This window comes from Salvelinus fontinalis, unplaced genomic scaffold (assembly GCF_029448725.1).
Source record: "Salvelinus fontinalis isolate EN_2023a unplaced genomic scaffold, ASM2944872v1 scaffold_0890, whole genome shotgun sequence".
In the NCBI taxonomy this organism is placed as follows: domain Eukaryota; kingdom Metazoa; phylum Chordata; class Actinopteri; order Salmoniformes; family Salmonidae; genus Salvelinus; species Salvelinus fontinalis.
Window position 1 is genome coordinate 34,617 of NW_026601099.1, and position 19,033 is coordinate 53,649.

General features: G+C 40.5%; 1 protein-coding gene across 1 annotated transcript; it reads left to right on the top strand.

The window, feature by feature from the left end:
* Positions 1–4,942: 4,942 nt before the first annotated feature.
* Positions 4,943–12,486, top strand: LOC129847598 (zinc finger protein 551-like). Its single transcript, XM_055915350.1, has 3 exons — positions 4,943–5,024; positions 5,160–5,337; positions 9,286–12,486. Exons 1-3 carry the CDS (start codon positions 5,022–5,024, stop codon positions 9,555–9,557), a joined length of 453 nt encoding a protein of 150 aa, XP_055771325.1. The 5' UTR covers positions 4,943–5,021; the 3' UTR covers positions 9,558–12,486.
* The last annotated feature ends 6,547 nt before the right edge of the window (positions 12,487–19,033 follow it).

Consider the following 19,033-nt stretch of genomic DNA (forward strand, 5'->3'; position numbering starts at 1 on the left):
GGTAACTGAAGGATAGGATTAAAAACAAACTAAATATAACTATTGTAAAATACATTGTGTCCGTAAAATGGACATAGTATGTAGAAGCTGGACGTAGAAGCCTAATAGTTGTTGTGCATTAGTTTACTCTAATTAGGGGATGGATGGTAGGGTTAGTGGAAAACATGTTTTTATTTACATACAGTGCCTTCGGAAAGTATTCAGGTTATTAGAAATGTTTGCAAATTATAGAAAATCAAAAGAAATACCTTATTTACATAAGTTTTCAGACCCTTTGATATGAGACTCGCTCAGGTGCATGCTGTTTCCATTGATCATCCTTGAGATGTTTCTACAACTTGATTGGAGTCCACCTGTGGTAAATTCAATTGATTGGACATGATTTGGAAAGGCACACGACTGTCTATATAAGGTCCCACAGTTCACAGTGCATGTCAGAGCAAAAACCAAGCCATGAGGTGGAAGGAGTTGTCTGTAGAGCGCCGACACAGGATTGTGTCGAGGCACAGATCTGGGGAAGGGAGACACATTTTTTTGCAGCATTGAAGTTCCCAAAGAACACAGTGGCTGTAGCCAAGACCATAAGCAAATAGTTGAACTGGGATATGACTACTGAGGGTAGTGCGTACAGCCCAGTGCATCACTGGGGTCAAGTTTCCTGCCATCCAGGACGTATATCAAATCCAATTCTATTGGTCACATACACGTTATTAGCAGATGTTATTGCAGGTGTAGCGAAATGCTTGTGTTTCTAGCTCCAACAGTGCAGTAATATGTAACAAGTAATATCTAACAAATTGCACAACATATAGCCAATACACACAAATGTAAGTAGGAATGAAATAAGACTATATACATAAGGACGAGCGATATCAGAGCGGAACGGACTAGGATACCGTAGACTAGTATAGAATACAGTATATACATATGAGATGAGTAATGCCAGATATGTAAACTTATTAAAGTGACTAGTGTTCCATTCCTTAAACTGGCTAGTGATTTCTAGTCTATGCCTATACGCAGCAGCCTCTAATGTGCTAGTAATGGCTGTTTAACAGTCTGATGTCCTTGAGATAGAAGTTGTTTTTCAGTCTGTCAGTCACAGATTTAATGCACTTGTACTGACCTCGCCTTCTGGATGATAGCGGGGTGAACAGGCAGTGGCTCGGGTGGTTTATGTCCTTGATTATATATTTTTGGGCATCGGGTGCTGTAGGTGTCCTGGAGGGTGGGTAGTTTGCCCCCGGTAATGCGTTGGGCAGACCGCACCACCCTCTGGAGAGCCTTGCAGTTGTGGGTGGTGCAGGTGCCGTACCAGGCGGTAATACAGCCCGACAGGATGCTTTCATTGTGCATCTGTAAAAATTTGTGAGTGTTTTAGGTGACAAGCCAACTTTCTTTAGCCTCCTGAGGTTGAAGAGGCTCTGTTGCGCCTTCTTCACCACACTGTGTTCTTGGGGTCCTTCAATGCTGCAGAAGTGTTTTGGTACCCTTCCCAAGATCTGTGCCTCGACGCAATCCTGTCTCAGAGCTATACGGACAATTCCTTCTACCTCATGGCTTAATTTTTGCGATGACAGTCTCATAGCAAAGGGTCTGAATACTTACTGTTATGTAAATAAGGTATTTCTGTTTTTTATCTTTAAGAAATTTGCTAAATTTTCATAAAACCTGTTTTTGTTTTCTCATTATGGGGTATTGTGTGTAGATTGCTGAATATGTATTTTTTTAAACCATTCTAAAATAAGGCTGTAATTTAACAAAATGTGGAAAAGTAAAGGGGTCTGAATACTTTCTGAATCCACCGTACAAACATCACATTGAATATTCACCTCACTTTTGAAAAGCTCCATGGGGAAGAAAGGATTCCGAGATGATCTTTTAGATGTTCTGTCTTCAGGATGTTCTGGGTTGATGGCTGCTGGAGAGGGGAGGGGCCATTAAGTGAGCTGGGGGCCTTTTATTACCCTGCCTCTGGGAGCCTGTCAGCTAGTGACATGATGAGAGAGAGTGAAAGAGGGTCTACCTGTAAGATAGTTAGGCAAATTTAACAATGACTTGCAGGCAGTGGGTTCAGAATAAAAATGACAAAAAAATGAATACAAATTATACCACCACCCAAAAGGGCACTTTAGAGACTGGAAGGGTAAAGGGGCATGAGCTCTACACAGGTAGAGCCGTATCTGTCCATGTTACCTTAAACAAAGCAGGCACTGCTTCATGTGGCCTCACCTACACTCACCTTAATAGCCCATATGCCACTGGGTGATAGAAATTGTCATAGTTTTAGGGCAACATTATGTGAGGTGTTATTATGTGTTGTTAGCGATGAGCGTTGGTCAATTTAGCTCGTAAAATGCCACCCTCGTCAATCTGTCACCAAATCCTGCCTAATGGGCAGGTCAGCCCTGGAGGAAAGTATTGGCTGTAAGAAGGAAGAGAAAACATAACATCTGGTTGTTTTTTATCCAATCTGCGTTACCCACTCCAGCCAACAGATGGCGATATGAGTCTTTCGGGTGATGCTTCTTGCGTGACGTGTATTCTAGTGGACGGGACAGGAGGCTTCTTCAACAGCGACAAAAGGCTTCTGATTCAATCAACGCGGTGGTTTGCTAGCGAACATTAAACAGAAACATTGAAGCTCTTTAGACCAATCTTGTGTATATTACTCTTAGTGTTTGGCTCATAATGATGTTTACGTATCTACTCGTTCATTTAAACGTAATTTGAGTCTGAAATTAGCAAATGTGTTAAATTGATAATGCACTAGGCTAATCGCTCGGAGCATTAGGTCACTAAGCTCGACGGAGAAAGAAGCTCTGATGAAAGGAGAGGGAGAAGGTTTCAGGATGATAAAGGAGGAAGAGGAGGCTATCACATTGAAAGAAGAAGAGGATGATATTACAGTGAAAGAGGAAGATGGGAAAGAGGTTGTCAGAGTGGAAGAGGAGGAGGTAGAAACTTTCAGAATCAAAAATGAGGAAAATGCCATAACATTGAAAGAAGAGGAAGAACCTTTTAGAGTAAAAGAGGAAGAGGAGGCTATCTCAATAAAAGAGGAGGAGAGGGAATTTCCGATTACCACCAGTGAGTACTGTCTTAAAACCAGGGTCACAAACGATGCAGTTGTTGAACTAATGGGGTCTAATTTGTGGAACGTCCCAACAGGAATCTGTTCCAAAATCTTCGTAAAGTACAAGGATGCCAACAAACGCCGCATGCAAAGTAGCATGGTCAATTCACCGAGCTAACACGCTGCCGAATAGGCATCAACTCACCACGTAGCTTATTCTTAATGTTTGTCCGTAGGCTACCAGAGTGGATTAACGTGGTGAGTGAAACACGTAATGAAATAGCCCACTCCCTTCCCGGTGTCTTATTCTGCCGCTAAACAACTTTGTATGCGCTGTTTGTTGGCAACCTTGTTATTTACGAAGTTTTTGGAACAGATTCCTGTTGGGACGTTACACAAATTATAAACACCTGAACTAATGTGTGGTTTTAAAGGGGCATTCTACTGAAGTTCTACACTTGAATATGTTGTTCAGTACTGTAGGAATTGTTGAAGGGGCCATCTGCCTTTGTTACATATATTTTTGGGACTTTTAAATTCGATTTATTGAATTATCCGTGTGGTCTGTATTAAAACTTCTTGGGGATAGGGTGCAGAGTTTTCACATATGGAAAAATAGCGTGCACAATTTCAACTTCGTTCTACTCATCCCCCGAATATAAGATATGCATATTATTAGTAGATTTGGATAGAAAACACTCTGAAGTTTCTAAAACTGTTGGAATCATATCTGTAAGTATAACAGAACTTATATAGCAGTCAAAACCCTGAGGACCAACCTTTTTTTTTAAGTCACTGTGTTCAATGGGTTCTCATGGGCAAACCAGAATTCTAATCACTATCCACGCAGTTTCTACTGCTTCCACTGGATGTCGCCATTGTATGGAAAAAGGTTAAGGTTTTTAATTAGAGAACTGAGAAAGATATTGACCCGGAAGTGGAGTGACTTGTATTTATGTTTGAGAGTTGAGCAAGACTTGAAAAGTACGGTGAGTTTGTTGATATCCTGTATTGAAAACAGATTGACCCGTCTTCAATTTGATCGATTATTAACGTTTACAAATACCTACAGTTGTATTACAAAAGTACTTTGAAATGTTTTGGCAAAGTTTAGAGGTAATTTTTTTTAGATATTTTGTCGTGACTTTGCAAATTGGACGATGCTTTTTCTGGTTCAACGGTGCCAAATAAATGGACAATTTGGAAATATATGGACGGAATTAATCGAACAAAAGGACCATTTGTGTTGTTTATGGGTCATATTGGAGTGCCAACAAAAGAATCTCGTCAAAGGTAATGCATGTTTTATATTTTATTTCTGCGTTTTGAGTAGCTCCAGCATGGTTGAAATAGGCTACACTCTCTTGTTTACATTGGGCTATCATCAGATAATAGCATCTTATGCTTTTGCCGAAAAGCCTTTTTGAAATCTGACATGTTGGCTGGATTCACAACGAGTGTAGCTTTAATTTGGTATCTTATATGTGTGATTTAATCAAGTTTAATTTTATATAATTTTTTTGAATCTGGCGCTCTACATTTTAACAGGCTGTTGGGACGCAAGCGTCCCGCGATCCCAGAGAGGTTTAAAGTGCACTTAACTTTGCATAACAGGCTTTTAAAATTCAATATTGGTGCACCATTTCTACTTAAAATATCAAAGGGGTGCAAAAATCCTCCATTTAGTGGAACGACCCTTTTACATTTACAACACAAACAATATTTTACAAAATCATGATGAAAGTGCCCATTTTAGGCCCTTTTTTAGACATTAATGTCTCTTGTAAGACCCTATGATTGTAGTAGAAGATCATAAGTTGACTGTCTGTCTGATGTTGTTGTTCACACAGGAGAGAGACATGACTATCGTGGATCCTCTGGGGAGCCTCTACAACATCCTGATGCTGATGAGTCAGAGAAGAGTCTCTCCAGATCAGAACACCAGATGGTACAGCTTGGTCTGGTCTAGCATACAGCTTGCTCTATCTGGGTCTGGGCTGGGTTTTTGTAACGCACTTCATGACAACAGTGACATCAGCATCCATAATGATATGTGTCTGTGTCCCCTCTTTATGGTTACCAGGACAACGCTAGCACTTCTGTCCTACTGAAGTCCCCGTGTCGTGCCTCTCCCGGTAGCACCTTACTGCTGGGTATGAAGAGGTTGTCTGTGCTGCTGGTGGACTGCAGGAAAACAACGGTGCTGAGTGGAACTGTGAGAGGAGGAGAAGAGAAGAAAGGATCAGATTTGACTCATCAAAGTAAGTAGTTTAGTTTGAACAAATACAATGGTTCAGCAGGGTTCTGTTAGTTGACAGGAAGATAGACTGGTGGATATGGATGTTATGAATATCATAACACTGAAAAAGGTTTCTGCCAATGAAAAGAGAGATTCCAATAGACCACCTTGATGAACGTTAGCTTTAGAGAGACAGTTTCAAGATGATCTGATGTAAGGACAAAAACAGTTCCTAAGAACATTATGGATGTTACATTGCCTGTCCCAGTCAACCCCCCTGTATTTACAAGACTGTAGAACAGGCAAACTAAACTCCATACACTTCAATGTGGTCTGTATTGCTTCATTAACATCTGATCTACTGAACTTGTTAAACATGGAAATACCTAGATTCTTCAGATATTCTAGTCTTAATGGAGGCCTGTAGCACGTCCAGATGAAACATTATGGAGTCTAATGATGGAAAGGGGATACCTAGTCAGTTGTATAACTGAATGCATTCAACTGAAATGTGTTGAACGCATTGAACCCCTCTGAATCAGTGTGGGGGCTGCCTTCATCGATGTCCACGTCATCGGTGCCCGGGGAGCAGTTGTTGTTGGGGATTAACTGCCTTGCTCAAGTTCAGGACAGCAGATTTTTAAACTTGCTGGCGTGGGGATTCGAACCGGAGATCTTTCGGTTACTGGCCCAACATTCTTCACCGCTAGTCTACAAATGTTACCACTTCAATTCATTATTTCTCAATGATGCTTTAAAGTGATTCCATACATTGAAACTAGTCCAGTGGAGTTTGTCCTCTCCCCCTCTCTCTCCCTGTAGTGTTGTACTGAAACAGCTGCAAAAACGTGACTAGTGATGTTGCTGCATGCGGGCCTCGTTCTGCTGCTTTGCCAGTTAATTTGTTATTTTATTAAAGCTTTGGCCTTTGGATTGGATTGTTTATTTATGTCTGAGTGGAAAAAATGTCAACCCATAAATCCTATCCAAACATGATGATGTCATAGTGAATTCATGACATCTGAATGAATAAGTATTTTCATGCTTTATAATATGGTTATATACAGTTTATATATTTATATATGTACTGAACAAAAATATAAACGCAACATGCAACAATTTCAACGATTTACAGTTCAAATAAGGAAATCGGTCAATGTAAATAAATTCACTAGGCTGTAATCTATGGACTTCGCGTGACTGGGCAGGGGCGCAGCCATTGGTGGGCCTGGGAGGGCATAGGCCCACCCACTGGTGATCCAGGCCACAAAAGGTCTTTATTACAGCGAGACATACTCCTCAGTTTCATCAGCTGTCCGGGTGGCTGGTCTCAGTTTCCCATATGTGAAGAAGCCGGATGTGGATGTACTGGGCTGGCGTGGTTACATGTGGTCTGCAGTTGTGAGGCCGGTTGGACGTACTGCCAAATTCTCTAAAACAACGTTGGAGGCGAATTATGGTAGAGGAATTTACAGTACCAGTCAGAAATTGACTTTCCAGGGTCTTTTTTAATTTTTAAAAACTATTTTCTACATTGTAGAATAATAATGAAGATATGAACTCTGAAATAACACATATGGAATCATGTAGTAACCAAAAAAAGTGTTAAACAAATCAAAATATATTTTATATTTAAAAAGTCTTAACGTAGCCACCCTTTGCCTTGATGACAGCTTTGCACACTCTTGGCATTCTCTCAACCAGCTTCATGAGATAGTCACCTGGAATGCATTTCAATTAATACGTGTACCTCGTTAGAAGTTCATTTGTGGAATTTCTTTCCTTCATATTTATTTTGAGCCAATCAGTTGTGTTGTGACAAGGTGGTATACAGAAGATAGCTCTATTTGGTAAAAGACCAAGTCCATATTATGTCAAGAACAGCTCAAATAAGCAAAGAGAAACAACAGTCCGTTACTTTAAGGACCACCACAGGAATGGAAGACCCAGAGTTACTTCTTCTGCAAAGTATAGGTTCATTAGAGTTACTAGCCTCAGAAATTGCAGCCCAAATAAATGCTTTACAGAGTTCAAGTAACAGACACATCTCAACATCAACTGTTCAGAGGAGACTGCATGAATCAGGCCTTCATGGTTGAATTTCTGCAAGGAAACCACTACTAAAGGAAACCACTACTAAAGGACACCACTACTAAAGGACACCACTACTAAAGGAGTCCAAATTTGCGATCTTTGGTTTCAAACGCAAGTAGGTGAACGGATGATCTCCGCATGTGTGGTTCCCACCGTGAAGCAAGGAGGAGGCGGTGTGATGGTGTGCGTGTGCTTTGCTGTTGACACTGATTTATTTAGAATTCAAGGCACACTTAACCAGCATGGCTACCACAGCATTCTGCAGCGATATGCCACCCCATCTGGTTTGTGCTTAGTTAGACTATCATTTGTTTTTCAAGAGTACAATGACCCAACACACCTCCAGGTGGTGTAAGGGATAATTGACCAAGACGGAGGGTGATGGAGTGCTGCATCAGATGACCTGGCCTCCACAATCCCCCGACCTCAACCAAATTGAAATGGTTTGGGATGAGTTAGACCGCAGAGTGAAGGGAAGGCAGCCAACAAGTTCTCAGCATATGTGGGAACTCCTTCAAGACTGTTGTTGGAAAAGCATTCCAGGTGAAGTTGGTTGAGAGAAGAGTGTGCAAAGCCGTCAAGGCAAAGGGTGGCTACCTTGAAGAATCTAATATATATTTTGATGTAACCCTTTTTTGGTTACAACATGAGTCCATGTATTTTTTTCATAGTTTTGATGTCTTCACTATTATTCTACAATGTATAAAATAGTAAATATAAAGAAAACCCCTTGAATGAGTAGGTGAGTCCAAACTTTTGACTGGTACTGTACATTAAATTCCCTGGCGACAGCTCCAGTGGACATTCCTGCAGTCAGCATGCCAATTGCCCGCTCCCTCTGAGACATCTGTGGCATTGTTGTGTGACAAAACTGCACATTTTAGCGGCCTTTTATTGTCCCCAGCACAAGGTGCACCTGTGTAATGATAATGCTGTTAAATCAGATTCTTGATATGCCACACCTGTCAGGTGGATGGATTATCTTGGCAAAGGATAAATGTTCACGAACAGGGATGTGAAAATTTGAGAGAAAATAGCTTTTTGTACATATGGGAAAATTCTATCTTTTTTTTCAGCTCATGAAACATCGAACCAACGCTTTACATGTTGAGTTTATATTTGTGTACAGTGTAGTTTCTATCAGTTTTAGGAACATATGCTGTCATAGTGAATTCATGTGAATGAACAAGCCTTTTCAGACTTTAAAATATGGCTGTATATAAACTTACTATATATAGTTACTATCAGCTTTAGGAACATATGCTGTCATTGTGAATGAACAAGCCTTTTCAGACTCTATGATATGGCTGTATATAAACTTACTATATATAGTTACTATCAGTTTTAGGAATGTCTACCCAAAATATCTCACCGTATTTTTTACTTTACCCAAACTGTCATGACATCAGTAACAGTCAAAATGTTGAAAATTTGTCAACGTCTAAATAACAAACTGGGCCATTTTTAAATAGCGTGTCAAACCCTTTCGACAACGAGGAGATGTTATGTTCTTAAGTTATTTTATGTTTAAGGAAGTGCGTAGGTCACATTCTGTATCATACAGCTATGAAGTTAGATATTTAGAACCACCTGCTCAATTGGAATCCAGCGACGTCTGTGTCTTCAGTGTCCTAGAACTGTTTAGTTTTTTGTGTTCTGACTTGTAAAACAGAATGAATAAAATAAGTAATGTAAACATATTATTAGTAATTACCAGGAAGCTCGACAACATTTCTTTTAAAATCACACTAAGATTGTTAAAACTGGCCTCAGGTTATTGAGGGATCTATTAGGATTTACCCTCGTAGCAAGGCCGTTTTATCATGTGGAGGTTTCATTCAGGTCTCTATTTAAAAAAACACACTGTCTTTGGCAGGAGAAAGAACAAACTCAGAGGAACCAGAGCCAGGGACGTCCAAACCAGCAAGACGACACCAGTGTTCCCACTGTGGAAAGTGTTTTAACCAGTTTGGGGACCTGAAACGACATGAGAGAATACACACAGGGGAGAAGCCTTACCACTGCTCCCAGTGTGGAAAGGGTTGTTACCTCTTATGGGAGCTTAAACAACACGAGAAAATACACACAGGGAGAAGCCTTACCACTGCTCCCAGTGTGGAAAGAGTATTAACCAGAAAAGCTACCTGAAAAAACATGAGAGAATACACACAGGGGAGAAGCCTTTTCACTGCTCCCAGTGTGGAAAGTGTTTTAACCAGTTAGGGGACCTAAAACGACATGAGAGAATACACACAGGGGAGAATCCTTACCAATGCTCACAGTGTGGAAAGAGTTTTAACCAGAAAAACTACCTGAAAAAACATGAGAGAATACACACAGGGGGGAAGCCTTACCACTGCTCCCAGTGTGGAAAGTGTTTCAACCAGTTAAGGGACCTAAAACGACATGAGAGAATACACAAGGGAGAATCCTTACCACTGCTCACAGTGTGGAAAGCGTTTTACCCACTTACATAACCTGAAAACACATGAGCTAAAACACAGGTGGTGAAGCCTTACCACTGCTCCCAGGGTGCAAAGGTTTTGCATTTTAGGAAGCCTGAAAGAACACATGAGAGCACACAGGAGGAGAAGGCTTAGAAAAGCTCAGACTGCGGGAAAACATATTACTCATCATAGTCACTTAAAGGTCATTAGAGAATCCACACAGGAGAGAGAAATTACTTCTCTTAGCGTGTATATTGATATTTCACATCTCATTGACTTAAAATTCATCAGAGAACATACACCGTGCTCCCGTTGTCTTATATTGTTGACTGGTAATTTTTTTACCTGTTTATACCATATGAAATTGAATTGTACAAAGTATACTCAAACATATATTTGTATGTTTTTATTAGAAAACATGAATTGAATATGGAGTCTGTCAGTTTGAATATAGAGTAGGTCAGATTTCATGTGTTTAAATGGTCCTTTTTTAACTTTTACTGCCTCAGAAACCCGGATCCGGGATCACCCCCCACCCCCCCACACTGATTAGCATCACTAGCATAGCGTCACATTTAAATAGTAGCATCTAAATATCATTAAATCACAAGTCCAAGACACCAAATGAAAGATACAGATCTTGTGAATAAAGTCACCATTTCAGATTTTTAAAATGTTTTACAGGGAAGACAAAATATGTAAATCTATTAGCTAACCATGTTAGCAAAAGACACCCTTTTTCTTTGTCCACCATTTTTTCTCAACACCAGTAGCTATCACCAATTCGGCTAAACTAAGATATTGATAGCCACTAACCAAGAAAAAACCTCATCAGATGACAGTCTGATAACATATTTATGGTATAGGATAGGTTTTGTTAGAAAAATGCATATTTCAGGTATAAATCATAGTTTGCCATTGCAGCCACCAACACAAATCTCACCAAAGCGACTAGAATTACTACAGAGAGCAACGTGTATGACCAATTTACTCATCATAAAACATTTCATAAAAATAGACAAAGCATAGCAATGGAAAGACACAGATCTTGTGATTTCAGACAATATTTCAGATTTTCTAAGCGTTTTACAGCGAAAACACAATAAATCGATAAGTTAGCATACCACATGTGCAAACATTACCAGAGCATCGATTCAAGCCAAAGAGAGCGATAACGTAATCATCACCAAAATATATAAATTTTTTCACTAACCTTCTCAGAATTCTTCCGTTGACACTCCTGTAACATCATATTACAACATACATATATTGTTTGTTCGAAAATGTGCATATTTAGCCATAAAAAAACGTGGTTATACAATGAAAATAGTAGCAAATCAAGCCTCAACATGTCGGACGCCATCTTTCATAGTGATCTAGTTTAATCGAAAGCTAATCATATACTTGACTAAAAAATACAGGGTTGACAGGAATCGAAAGACAAATTAGTTCTTAATGCAATCGCTGATTTACATTTCTAAAATTATCCTTACTGTGCAATACAGGGTTCGCCAAGCGAAGCTATAGCAAACAAAATGGCGGATTATGCGTTTAAAATATTTCGACAGAACAACGATTTATCATATTAAATATTTCTTACTATGAGGTGATTTTCCATCAGATTCTTGGGCAATGTATCCTTTCTTGGGTCTAATCTTCTTTTGGTCGAAAGATGTCCTCTGTCCGTCGAAATGCCCACTAACGTTCGACCGGGACCCCGAAACGTGCCCAAAGCTTCAAAGAGCATCACATATAAATTCCTCAAAATCGCACTAAACGGATATAAATTGCTATAAAACGGTTTAAATTAACTACGTTATGATGTTTCTAACTCCTACATCGAATTAAATTACAGACGGATACATTTCACGTTGATAACCGAGCCTCTGAAAATGGCATCCCGAGGTCCTCTTCTGCGTAATGGCAAGAGTCGAAAGGGGGGCTACCCTCACTCCTTGGCCTTTTATAACCTCTGAGAGCTACGCAGAAAGCCCATTCCACTTCTCATTGGTTACTGACATCCAGGGGAAGGCGGGTGCAGTTCATGTCGTTCCATAGGATATACACAGACTTTTAAAACTGATCTGAAATCAGAGCTTCGCTCTCAGACCATCGCAGTACCTGTCATGGATTTCGCTGTAGAAAGAGTTCTGGGTCACCCACAGACAAAATTCCAACGGCTATAGAAACTAGAGAGTGTTTTCTATCCAATAGAATTAATAATATGCATATTGTACGATCAAGAATTGAGCACGAGGCAGTTTAATTTGGCGACACCCGGAAAAAAAAATGCTAACTGCTCCCCCTATTGACAAAATTAAACTCTGTGTTTGTGTTTATCTGGGTGTCTTTCCTCCAGCACTACAGATAATCAAGTGATATTTGGATGTGATGCATTTGTTCCATTGTTTACATTTGCATTGTTGGTCCACTGATGATTTAATGAAATTAAAATGTTCACAGACTGTTAATTGTATGTGTCCACATAACTGAGTATGTGACTAACCTTGTGAAACTGACCTATTATAATCTCCTGTTCCTGGGAGTATCATCCTGTGTTGCAAACCAGCTGCACCTGTGTCCTTGTATGAATAAAGTCCCGCCCAGGAACAGGAAACTATAAAGATATGTGCCCATTACCCAATGCTTCAGGGATTCAGACTGTCTACACTGCACTGTGTAACTGTTATTCTCTCTGAGCTCAGAAATAAAGAATCTTGATTTGACTTGGACTCCAGCAGATCCTTATTTTATAATATCCACCACAACTCTCCCACGGATTGCTGTTTATCATTGTCTCAATGAAGAGTTCTTTGTTTTACTTTCCTGGGGTCATTTACAAGCCTCCCACTGGGTGAATAAATGTTGTTTCCACGTAATTTCAACAAAACAAATCCATGTGATGATGTTTGATCAATGCAGAAAACTGATTGGATTTGTAATAAGCCGTCAACATCAGGAATCTTTATTTATTTTTCACCCAACTTGTAAGCTAAATCCAATGACAGGTGACATTTTGTGTTGATTTCATGTTGAATTCACGACTCAAAGAAATGTGAATAGAAACTAGATGTTGAACTGACATCTGTGCCCAGTGGGCTGGTTTGAATATGTGGCAGGTGTTGGATCAATATCCACCTTAGTAGCTAAGTTTCCGTGCAATTTGCGACAGATTTTCATGTGAATATTCTCAAATATGTACAAAACAATATATGCATTTTCTCACCAGAAATGTTTATTTCAAACAGACTAATTGCAGACATAAGGCTTTGTGTGACAAATAAAAAAACTTTTGCTGTTAAAATCCCATATACCGTATGAAAAATACAAGTTAAATGGGTTTCCGTCACATTTTCAACTCTACTGAGGGTTTAAAAAGCTGTTGTATTATATAGCAAACGTGCTTTTGTCCCGTGCACTGTAGTCAGCAGCTCACATATACAGTTCTGGTAGGCTACCTACATGATGAGATTATTATGGATGAGAGAGATATTATTTTATTTGTCAAATGGAAACCAATCATCATGTCACCAGAAGAAGACCATCAAAATGTATTGGAAAGGATCATCAAGCTAATCACATGCAGTTTCACCACCCTATGAAGTTCATAACTTATTTAATCTGTAGCCTAATAAACTGCATGGGTTCCCAAGTCGTAGAGGGAGGACCACACAACATATCATCGCGTGACTCCAAGTTAACTGAGATGTGATGGTTATTATATAAATATTTGCACATAAAGGGGTTTCCATCGCCATTTCTCATTCATACATTTTTACTGACACAAAAAGACCCCACCATGTAAAACAAACTAACAAATTGTCTGTCTGCATTAATAAAATTGTACAGGTATATCCTGTTTCCGTCAGCCCAGTCATTACTTTTAAAATGGTTGGATCAATATCCACCTTCATGATATGGATGAAGCCTGATTTGGAATGTCTGAGTAGTTCTATATGATGTCATAATACACTCTGATAGTGATCCATTTGCTCCATTGTTTCCATGTCAGTTGGTTTCCCACTCTTATGATTTATATCTGACAGAGGGGCTTTAAAGGAATAGTATGGTGACATCTGAGTGTGGCTTTAAAGGAATAGTATGGTCACATTTACAGGTTGTGGCTCAGTATTCTTAGTATGATGTGAAAAAAGAACAATCAACTATTTATTGATAATGTATATTCCTATTCAGCTTCTACATCTGCATAGAGGCAAACAGTATCTTAAAGTTGATTAAATATATATATATATATATAAATTGTACACTTCTATTTTCACTATTTGAATTATTATTAATCAAAAACTATACCAACAATACACTGCAGCTTTGACGTCAAGAAGAGATTGGGCTGATGGGTGGTGGTGCTACTCTACAGGTAAGGCTGTCCAATATGAATGTTCAATCCACACAATAGGTTGATCGGTAGCCAGATAGCTAGCTGCTACAGTCCAATATGAATGTTCAATCCACACAATAGGTTGATCAGTAGCCAGTTAGCTAGCTGCTACAGTCCAATATGAATGTTCAATACACAAAATAGGTTGACTGTTGACCAATATGAATGTTCATAATGAGGGAAAAATAAAGGTGGGCTCTCCAGTCAACATGGGGCTCCTGCTGTAGGTAGCCTAGTGGTTACTAGTGTTGGGCCAGTAACCGAAAGATCTCTGGTTTGAATCCCAAAGACAACTAGGTGAAAAATCTGTCAATTGGCCCTTGAGGACAGCAGCAGCAGGAGCCTCATGTTTCTCCCATTCTTCTCTGCAGATCCTCTCAAACTCTGTCAGGTTGGATGGGGAGTGTCACTACAAAGCTATTTTCAGGTCTCTCCGGAGATGATAAATCGGGTTCAAATCTGGGCTCTGGCTGGGCCCCTCAAGGACATTCAGAGACATCTCCCAAAGCCACTCCTGCATTGTCTTGGCTTTGTGCGTAGGGTCGTTGTCCTATTGGAAGGTTAACCTTTGCCCCAGTCTGAGGTCCTGTGTGCTCTGGAGCAAGTTTTCAAAAATGATCTCTCTGTATTTTGCTCCTTTCATCGTTCCCTCGATCCTGACGAGTCTCCCAGTCCATGCCGCTGAAAAACATCCCCACAGCATGATGCTGCCAACCCCATGCTTCACCGTAGGAATGGTGCCAGGTTTCCTTCAGACGTGACCCTTGGCATTCATCAGACCAGAGAATTTTGTTACTCATGATCTGATAGTCCTTTAGGTGCCTTTTGGCAAACTCCAAGCTGGCTTTCATGTGCCTTTTACTGAGGAGTGGCTTCCGTCTGGCAACTCTACCATAACGTCCTGCTTGGTGGAGTGATGCAGAGATGGTTGTCCTTCTGGAAGGTTCTCCCATCTCCACAGAGGAGCTCTGTCAGAGTGACCATTGGGTTCTTGGTTACCTTCCTGACCAAGGCCCTTCTCCCCCGATTGCTCAGTTTGGCCGGGCAGCCAGCAGTAGGAAGGGTCTTGGTGGTTTCAAACTTCTTCCTTTTAAGATGATGGGGACCTTCAATGCTGCAGAAATGTTTTGGTACACTTCCCCAGATCTATGCCGTGACACAATCCTGTCTCGAAAGGAGTATATCACATCAAATACAGGCTACTTAAAGTTCATGAGAGAACACACATATGCTCGTACACTTGTCTCATTTTTACAAAAATAGAATTATGCTTTTGGTCATGCAATATTTTCTTTATATATATATGTACACTGATCATACCAAACATTTGGAGAGAAATAAACGTCCTAATAAGGACTAGGAACCTCCTCCTTTTCCCTCAGAAGAGCCTCAATTTGTCGGGGCATGAACTCTTAAAAGCCTTCCACAGGGATGCTGGCACATGTTGACTCCAATGCTTCCCACAATTGTGTCATGTTGGCTGGATGTCCTTTGGGTGCAGTGAAGGCTCCTCAGAGAAGGATGGTCTTCCCCTTCCTCCTCTGAGAAGCCTCCACTGCACCCAAAGGACATCGAGCCAACATGACATAATTGTGGGAAGGGATTTTCAGTGCGTTTCAGAAGAAAATAAATTGGTAAAACATTAAAATAAAATAATTTTTGGATAAAACTATACTAAATATAATCACATCACCAAATAATTGAATAAAAAAATAATTGAATAAAACATACTATTCTGCGTCCTCCTCTGGGTACATTGACTTCAATACAAAACCTAGGAGGCTTATGGTTCTCAAGGCTTCCATAGACTTAAACAGTAATTATGACAACTTCCGGAGGACATCCTCCAACCTATCAGAGCTCTTTCAGCATGAACCTTCTCCGCTGTGCAATCCGGTTTCTGAGCTGGTCATGGGTGCACCTCAGCCACGCTCAAGGTACTAAACGATATCATAACCGCCATCGATAAAAGACAGTACTGTGCAGCCGTCTTCATGGGTTGTGCCGTGGCGGAGATCTTTGTGGGCTATACTCGGCCTTATCTCAGGATGGTAAATTGGTGGTTGAAGATATCCCCCTTGGGGTCGTGGGGGCTGTGCTTTGGCAAAGTGGGTGGGGTTATATCCTGCCTGTTTGGCCCTGTCCAGGGGTATCATCGGATGGGACCACAGTGTCTCCTGACCCCTCCTGTCTCAGCCTCCAGTATTTATGCTGCAGGAGTTTATGTGTCGGGGGGCTGGGGTCAGTCTGTTATATCTGGAGTATTTCTCCTGTCTTATCCGGTGTCCTGTGTGAATTTAAGTATGCTCTCTCTAATTCTCTCTTTCTCTCTTTCTTTCTTTCTTTCTCTCTCTCGGAGGACCTGAGCCCTAAGACCATGCCTCAGGACTGCGCCGAATACAACAAGTGTAGAGCTTACAGTGAATTTCTTACTTACAAGCCCTTAACTTCTTTGGGGTAGGGGGCAGTATTTTTACGTCGGATGAAAAGCGTGCCCAGAGTAAACAGCCTGCTAGTCAGCCATAAAAGCTAGGATATGCATATTATTAGTAGATTTGGATAGAAAACACTCTGAAGTTTCTACAACTGTTTGAATGATGTCTGTGAGTATAACAGAACTCATATGGCAGGCAAAAATCTGAGAAAAAATCCAACCAGGAAGTGGGAAATCTGAGGTTGGTCGATATTCAACTCAGCTCCTATTGAAGATACAGTGGTATATTGGTAATGTTGCACTTCCTAAGGCTTCCACTAGATGTCAACAGTCTTTAGAACCTTGTCTGATGCTTCTACTGTGAAGTGGGGCCGAAGGAGAGGGGATTGAGTAAGGTCTATCATGAGCTGAACATGCGCTGACCATGCGCGTTCATGTGAGAGCGAGCTCTGTTCCATCGCACTTCTGAAGACAAAGGAATTCTCCGGTTGGAACATTATTGAAGAATTATGTTAAAAACATCCTAAAGATTGATTCAATACTTCGTTTGTCATGTTTTTATGGACTGTAATATAACTTTTTAAACTTTCGTCCATACTTTCCGCTGGACTTCCCCGCACGTCGTGAGTTTGGAAAGTGTACTAAACGCTAGAACAACAAGGAGGAATTTGGACATAAATGATAGACATTATCGAAAAAAACAAACATTTATTGTGGAACTGGGATTCTTGGGAGTGCATTCTGATGAAGATCATCAAAGGTAAGTGAATGTTTATAATGTTATTTCTGACTTCTGTTGACTGCACAATATGGCGGATATATTTTTGTCTTGATTGGGCTCTGAGCGCCGACCTCAGATTATTGCATGGTTTGCTTTTTCCGTAAAGCTTTTTTGAAATCTGATAATAAATGGCTGTGTTATTTTGTGAATAGGCACTCACCTAACATAATCGTTTGGTTTGCTATCGTCATAATGCCTTTTTGAAATCGGACACTGTGGTTGAATTTACAACAAGTGTATCTTTAAAAATGTGTAAAATAAATGTATGTTTGAGGAATTTTAATTATGGGATTTCTCTTGTTTTGAATTTGTCGCTCTGCAGTTTCACTGGCTGTTGAAGAGGTGGGACGCTACCGTCCCACATACCCTAAAGAGGTATGAATACAACAAGTGTAGACCTCACAGTGAAATGTTTACTTACAAGCCCTTAACTAACAGTACAGTTCAAGATGAGTTAAGAAAATGAGCAAATTTACTAAAGTAAAAAATAATAAAAAGTAACACAATAAAATAACAATAACAAGTCTATATACAGGGGGTACTGGTACCGAGTCAATGTGCGGGGGTACAGGTTAGTCGAGGTAATTTATACATGTAGGTCGGGGTGAAGTGACATTTCATAGATAATAAACAGCAAGTAGCAGCAGTGTACAAAACAAATGGAGGGTCAATGTAAATAGTCCAGGTGGCCATTTGATTAATTGTTCAGCAGCCTTATGGCTTATGGGGGTAGAAGCTGTTAAGGAGCCTTTTGGTTCTAGACTTGGTGCTCCGGTACCGCTTGACGTGCGGGAGCAGAGAAAACAGTCTATGACTTGGGTGACTGGAGCATCTGACAATTTTTGGGGCTTTCTTTATAATTGTCCTGGATGGCAGGAAGCTTGGCCCCAGTGATGTTCACTACCCTCTGTAGTGCATTACGGTCAGATTCCGAGCAGTTGCCATACCAGTCGGTGATGCAACCGGTCAGGATGCTCTCGATGGTGCAGCTGTAGAACTTTTTGAGGATCTGGAGACCCATGCCAAATCTTTTCAGTCTCCCGAGGTGGAAAACTTGTTGTCGTGCCCTCTTCACGACTGTCTTGGTGTGTTTGGACCATGATAATTAGTTGGTGATGTCTTCACGACTGTCTGTCCATGTGTCACCTTTCTGTCACCTAAAAAACCTATCTCGACCTGTGTGCACCTACGTTCTAAACTTTAATTCATAGGCAGGTTGTAGCAACCTCATGATGGGTATAGGGAAAATTCTAGTATCATGTATTAGCCGAAACCTATTGCTGTTACATTGAACAGGGTGAACGGAATATGAATGACAGTCATCTAATATGCTGTAATAGAAATAAGGCCATGCTCATAAAAAAACAAATCGTTCTGCCCCATCTTAAACGGCACTGTTAGGATGGTGGACTACTCTTAGTACACATGGGAAACTGTTGAGCTGGAAAAACCAGCAACTTTGCAGTTCTTGACACAAACCGGTGCACCTGGCACCTACTACCATCCCCCGTTCAAAGACACTTAAATATTTTGTCTTCCCCATTCACCCTCTGAATGATACAC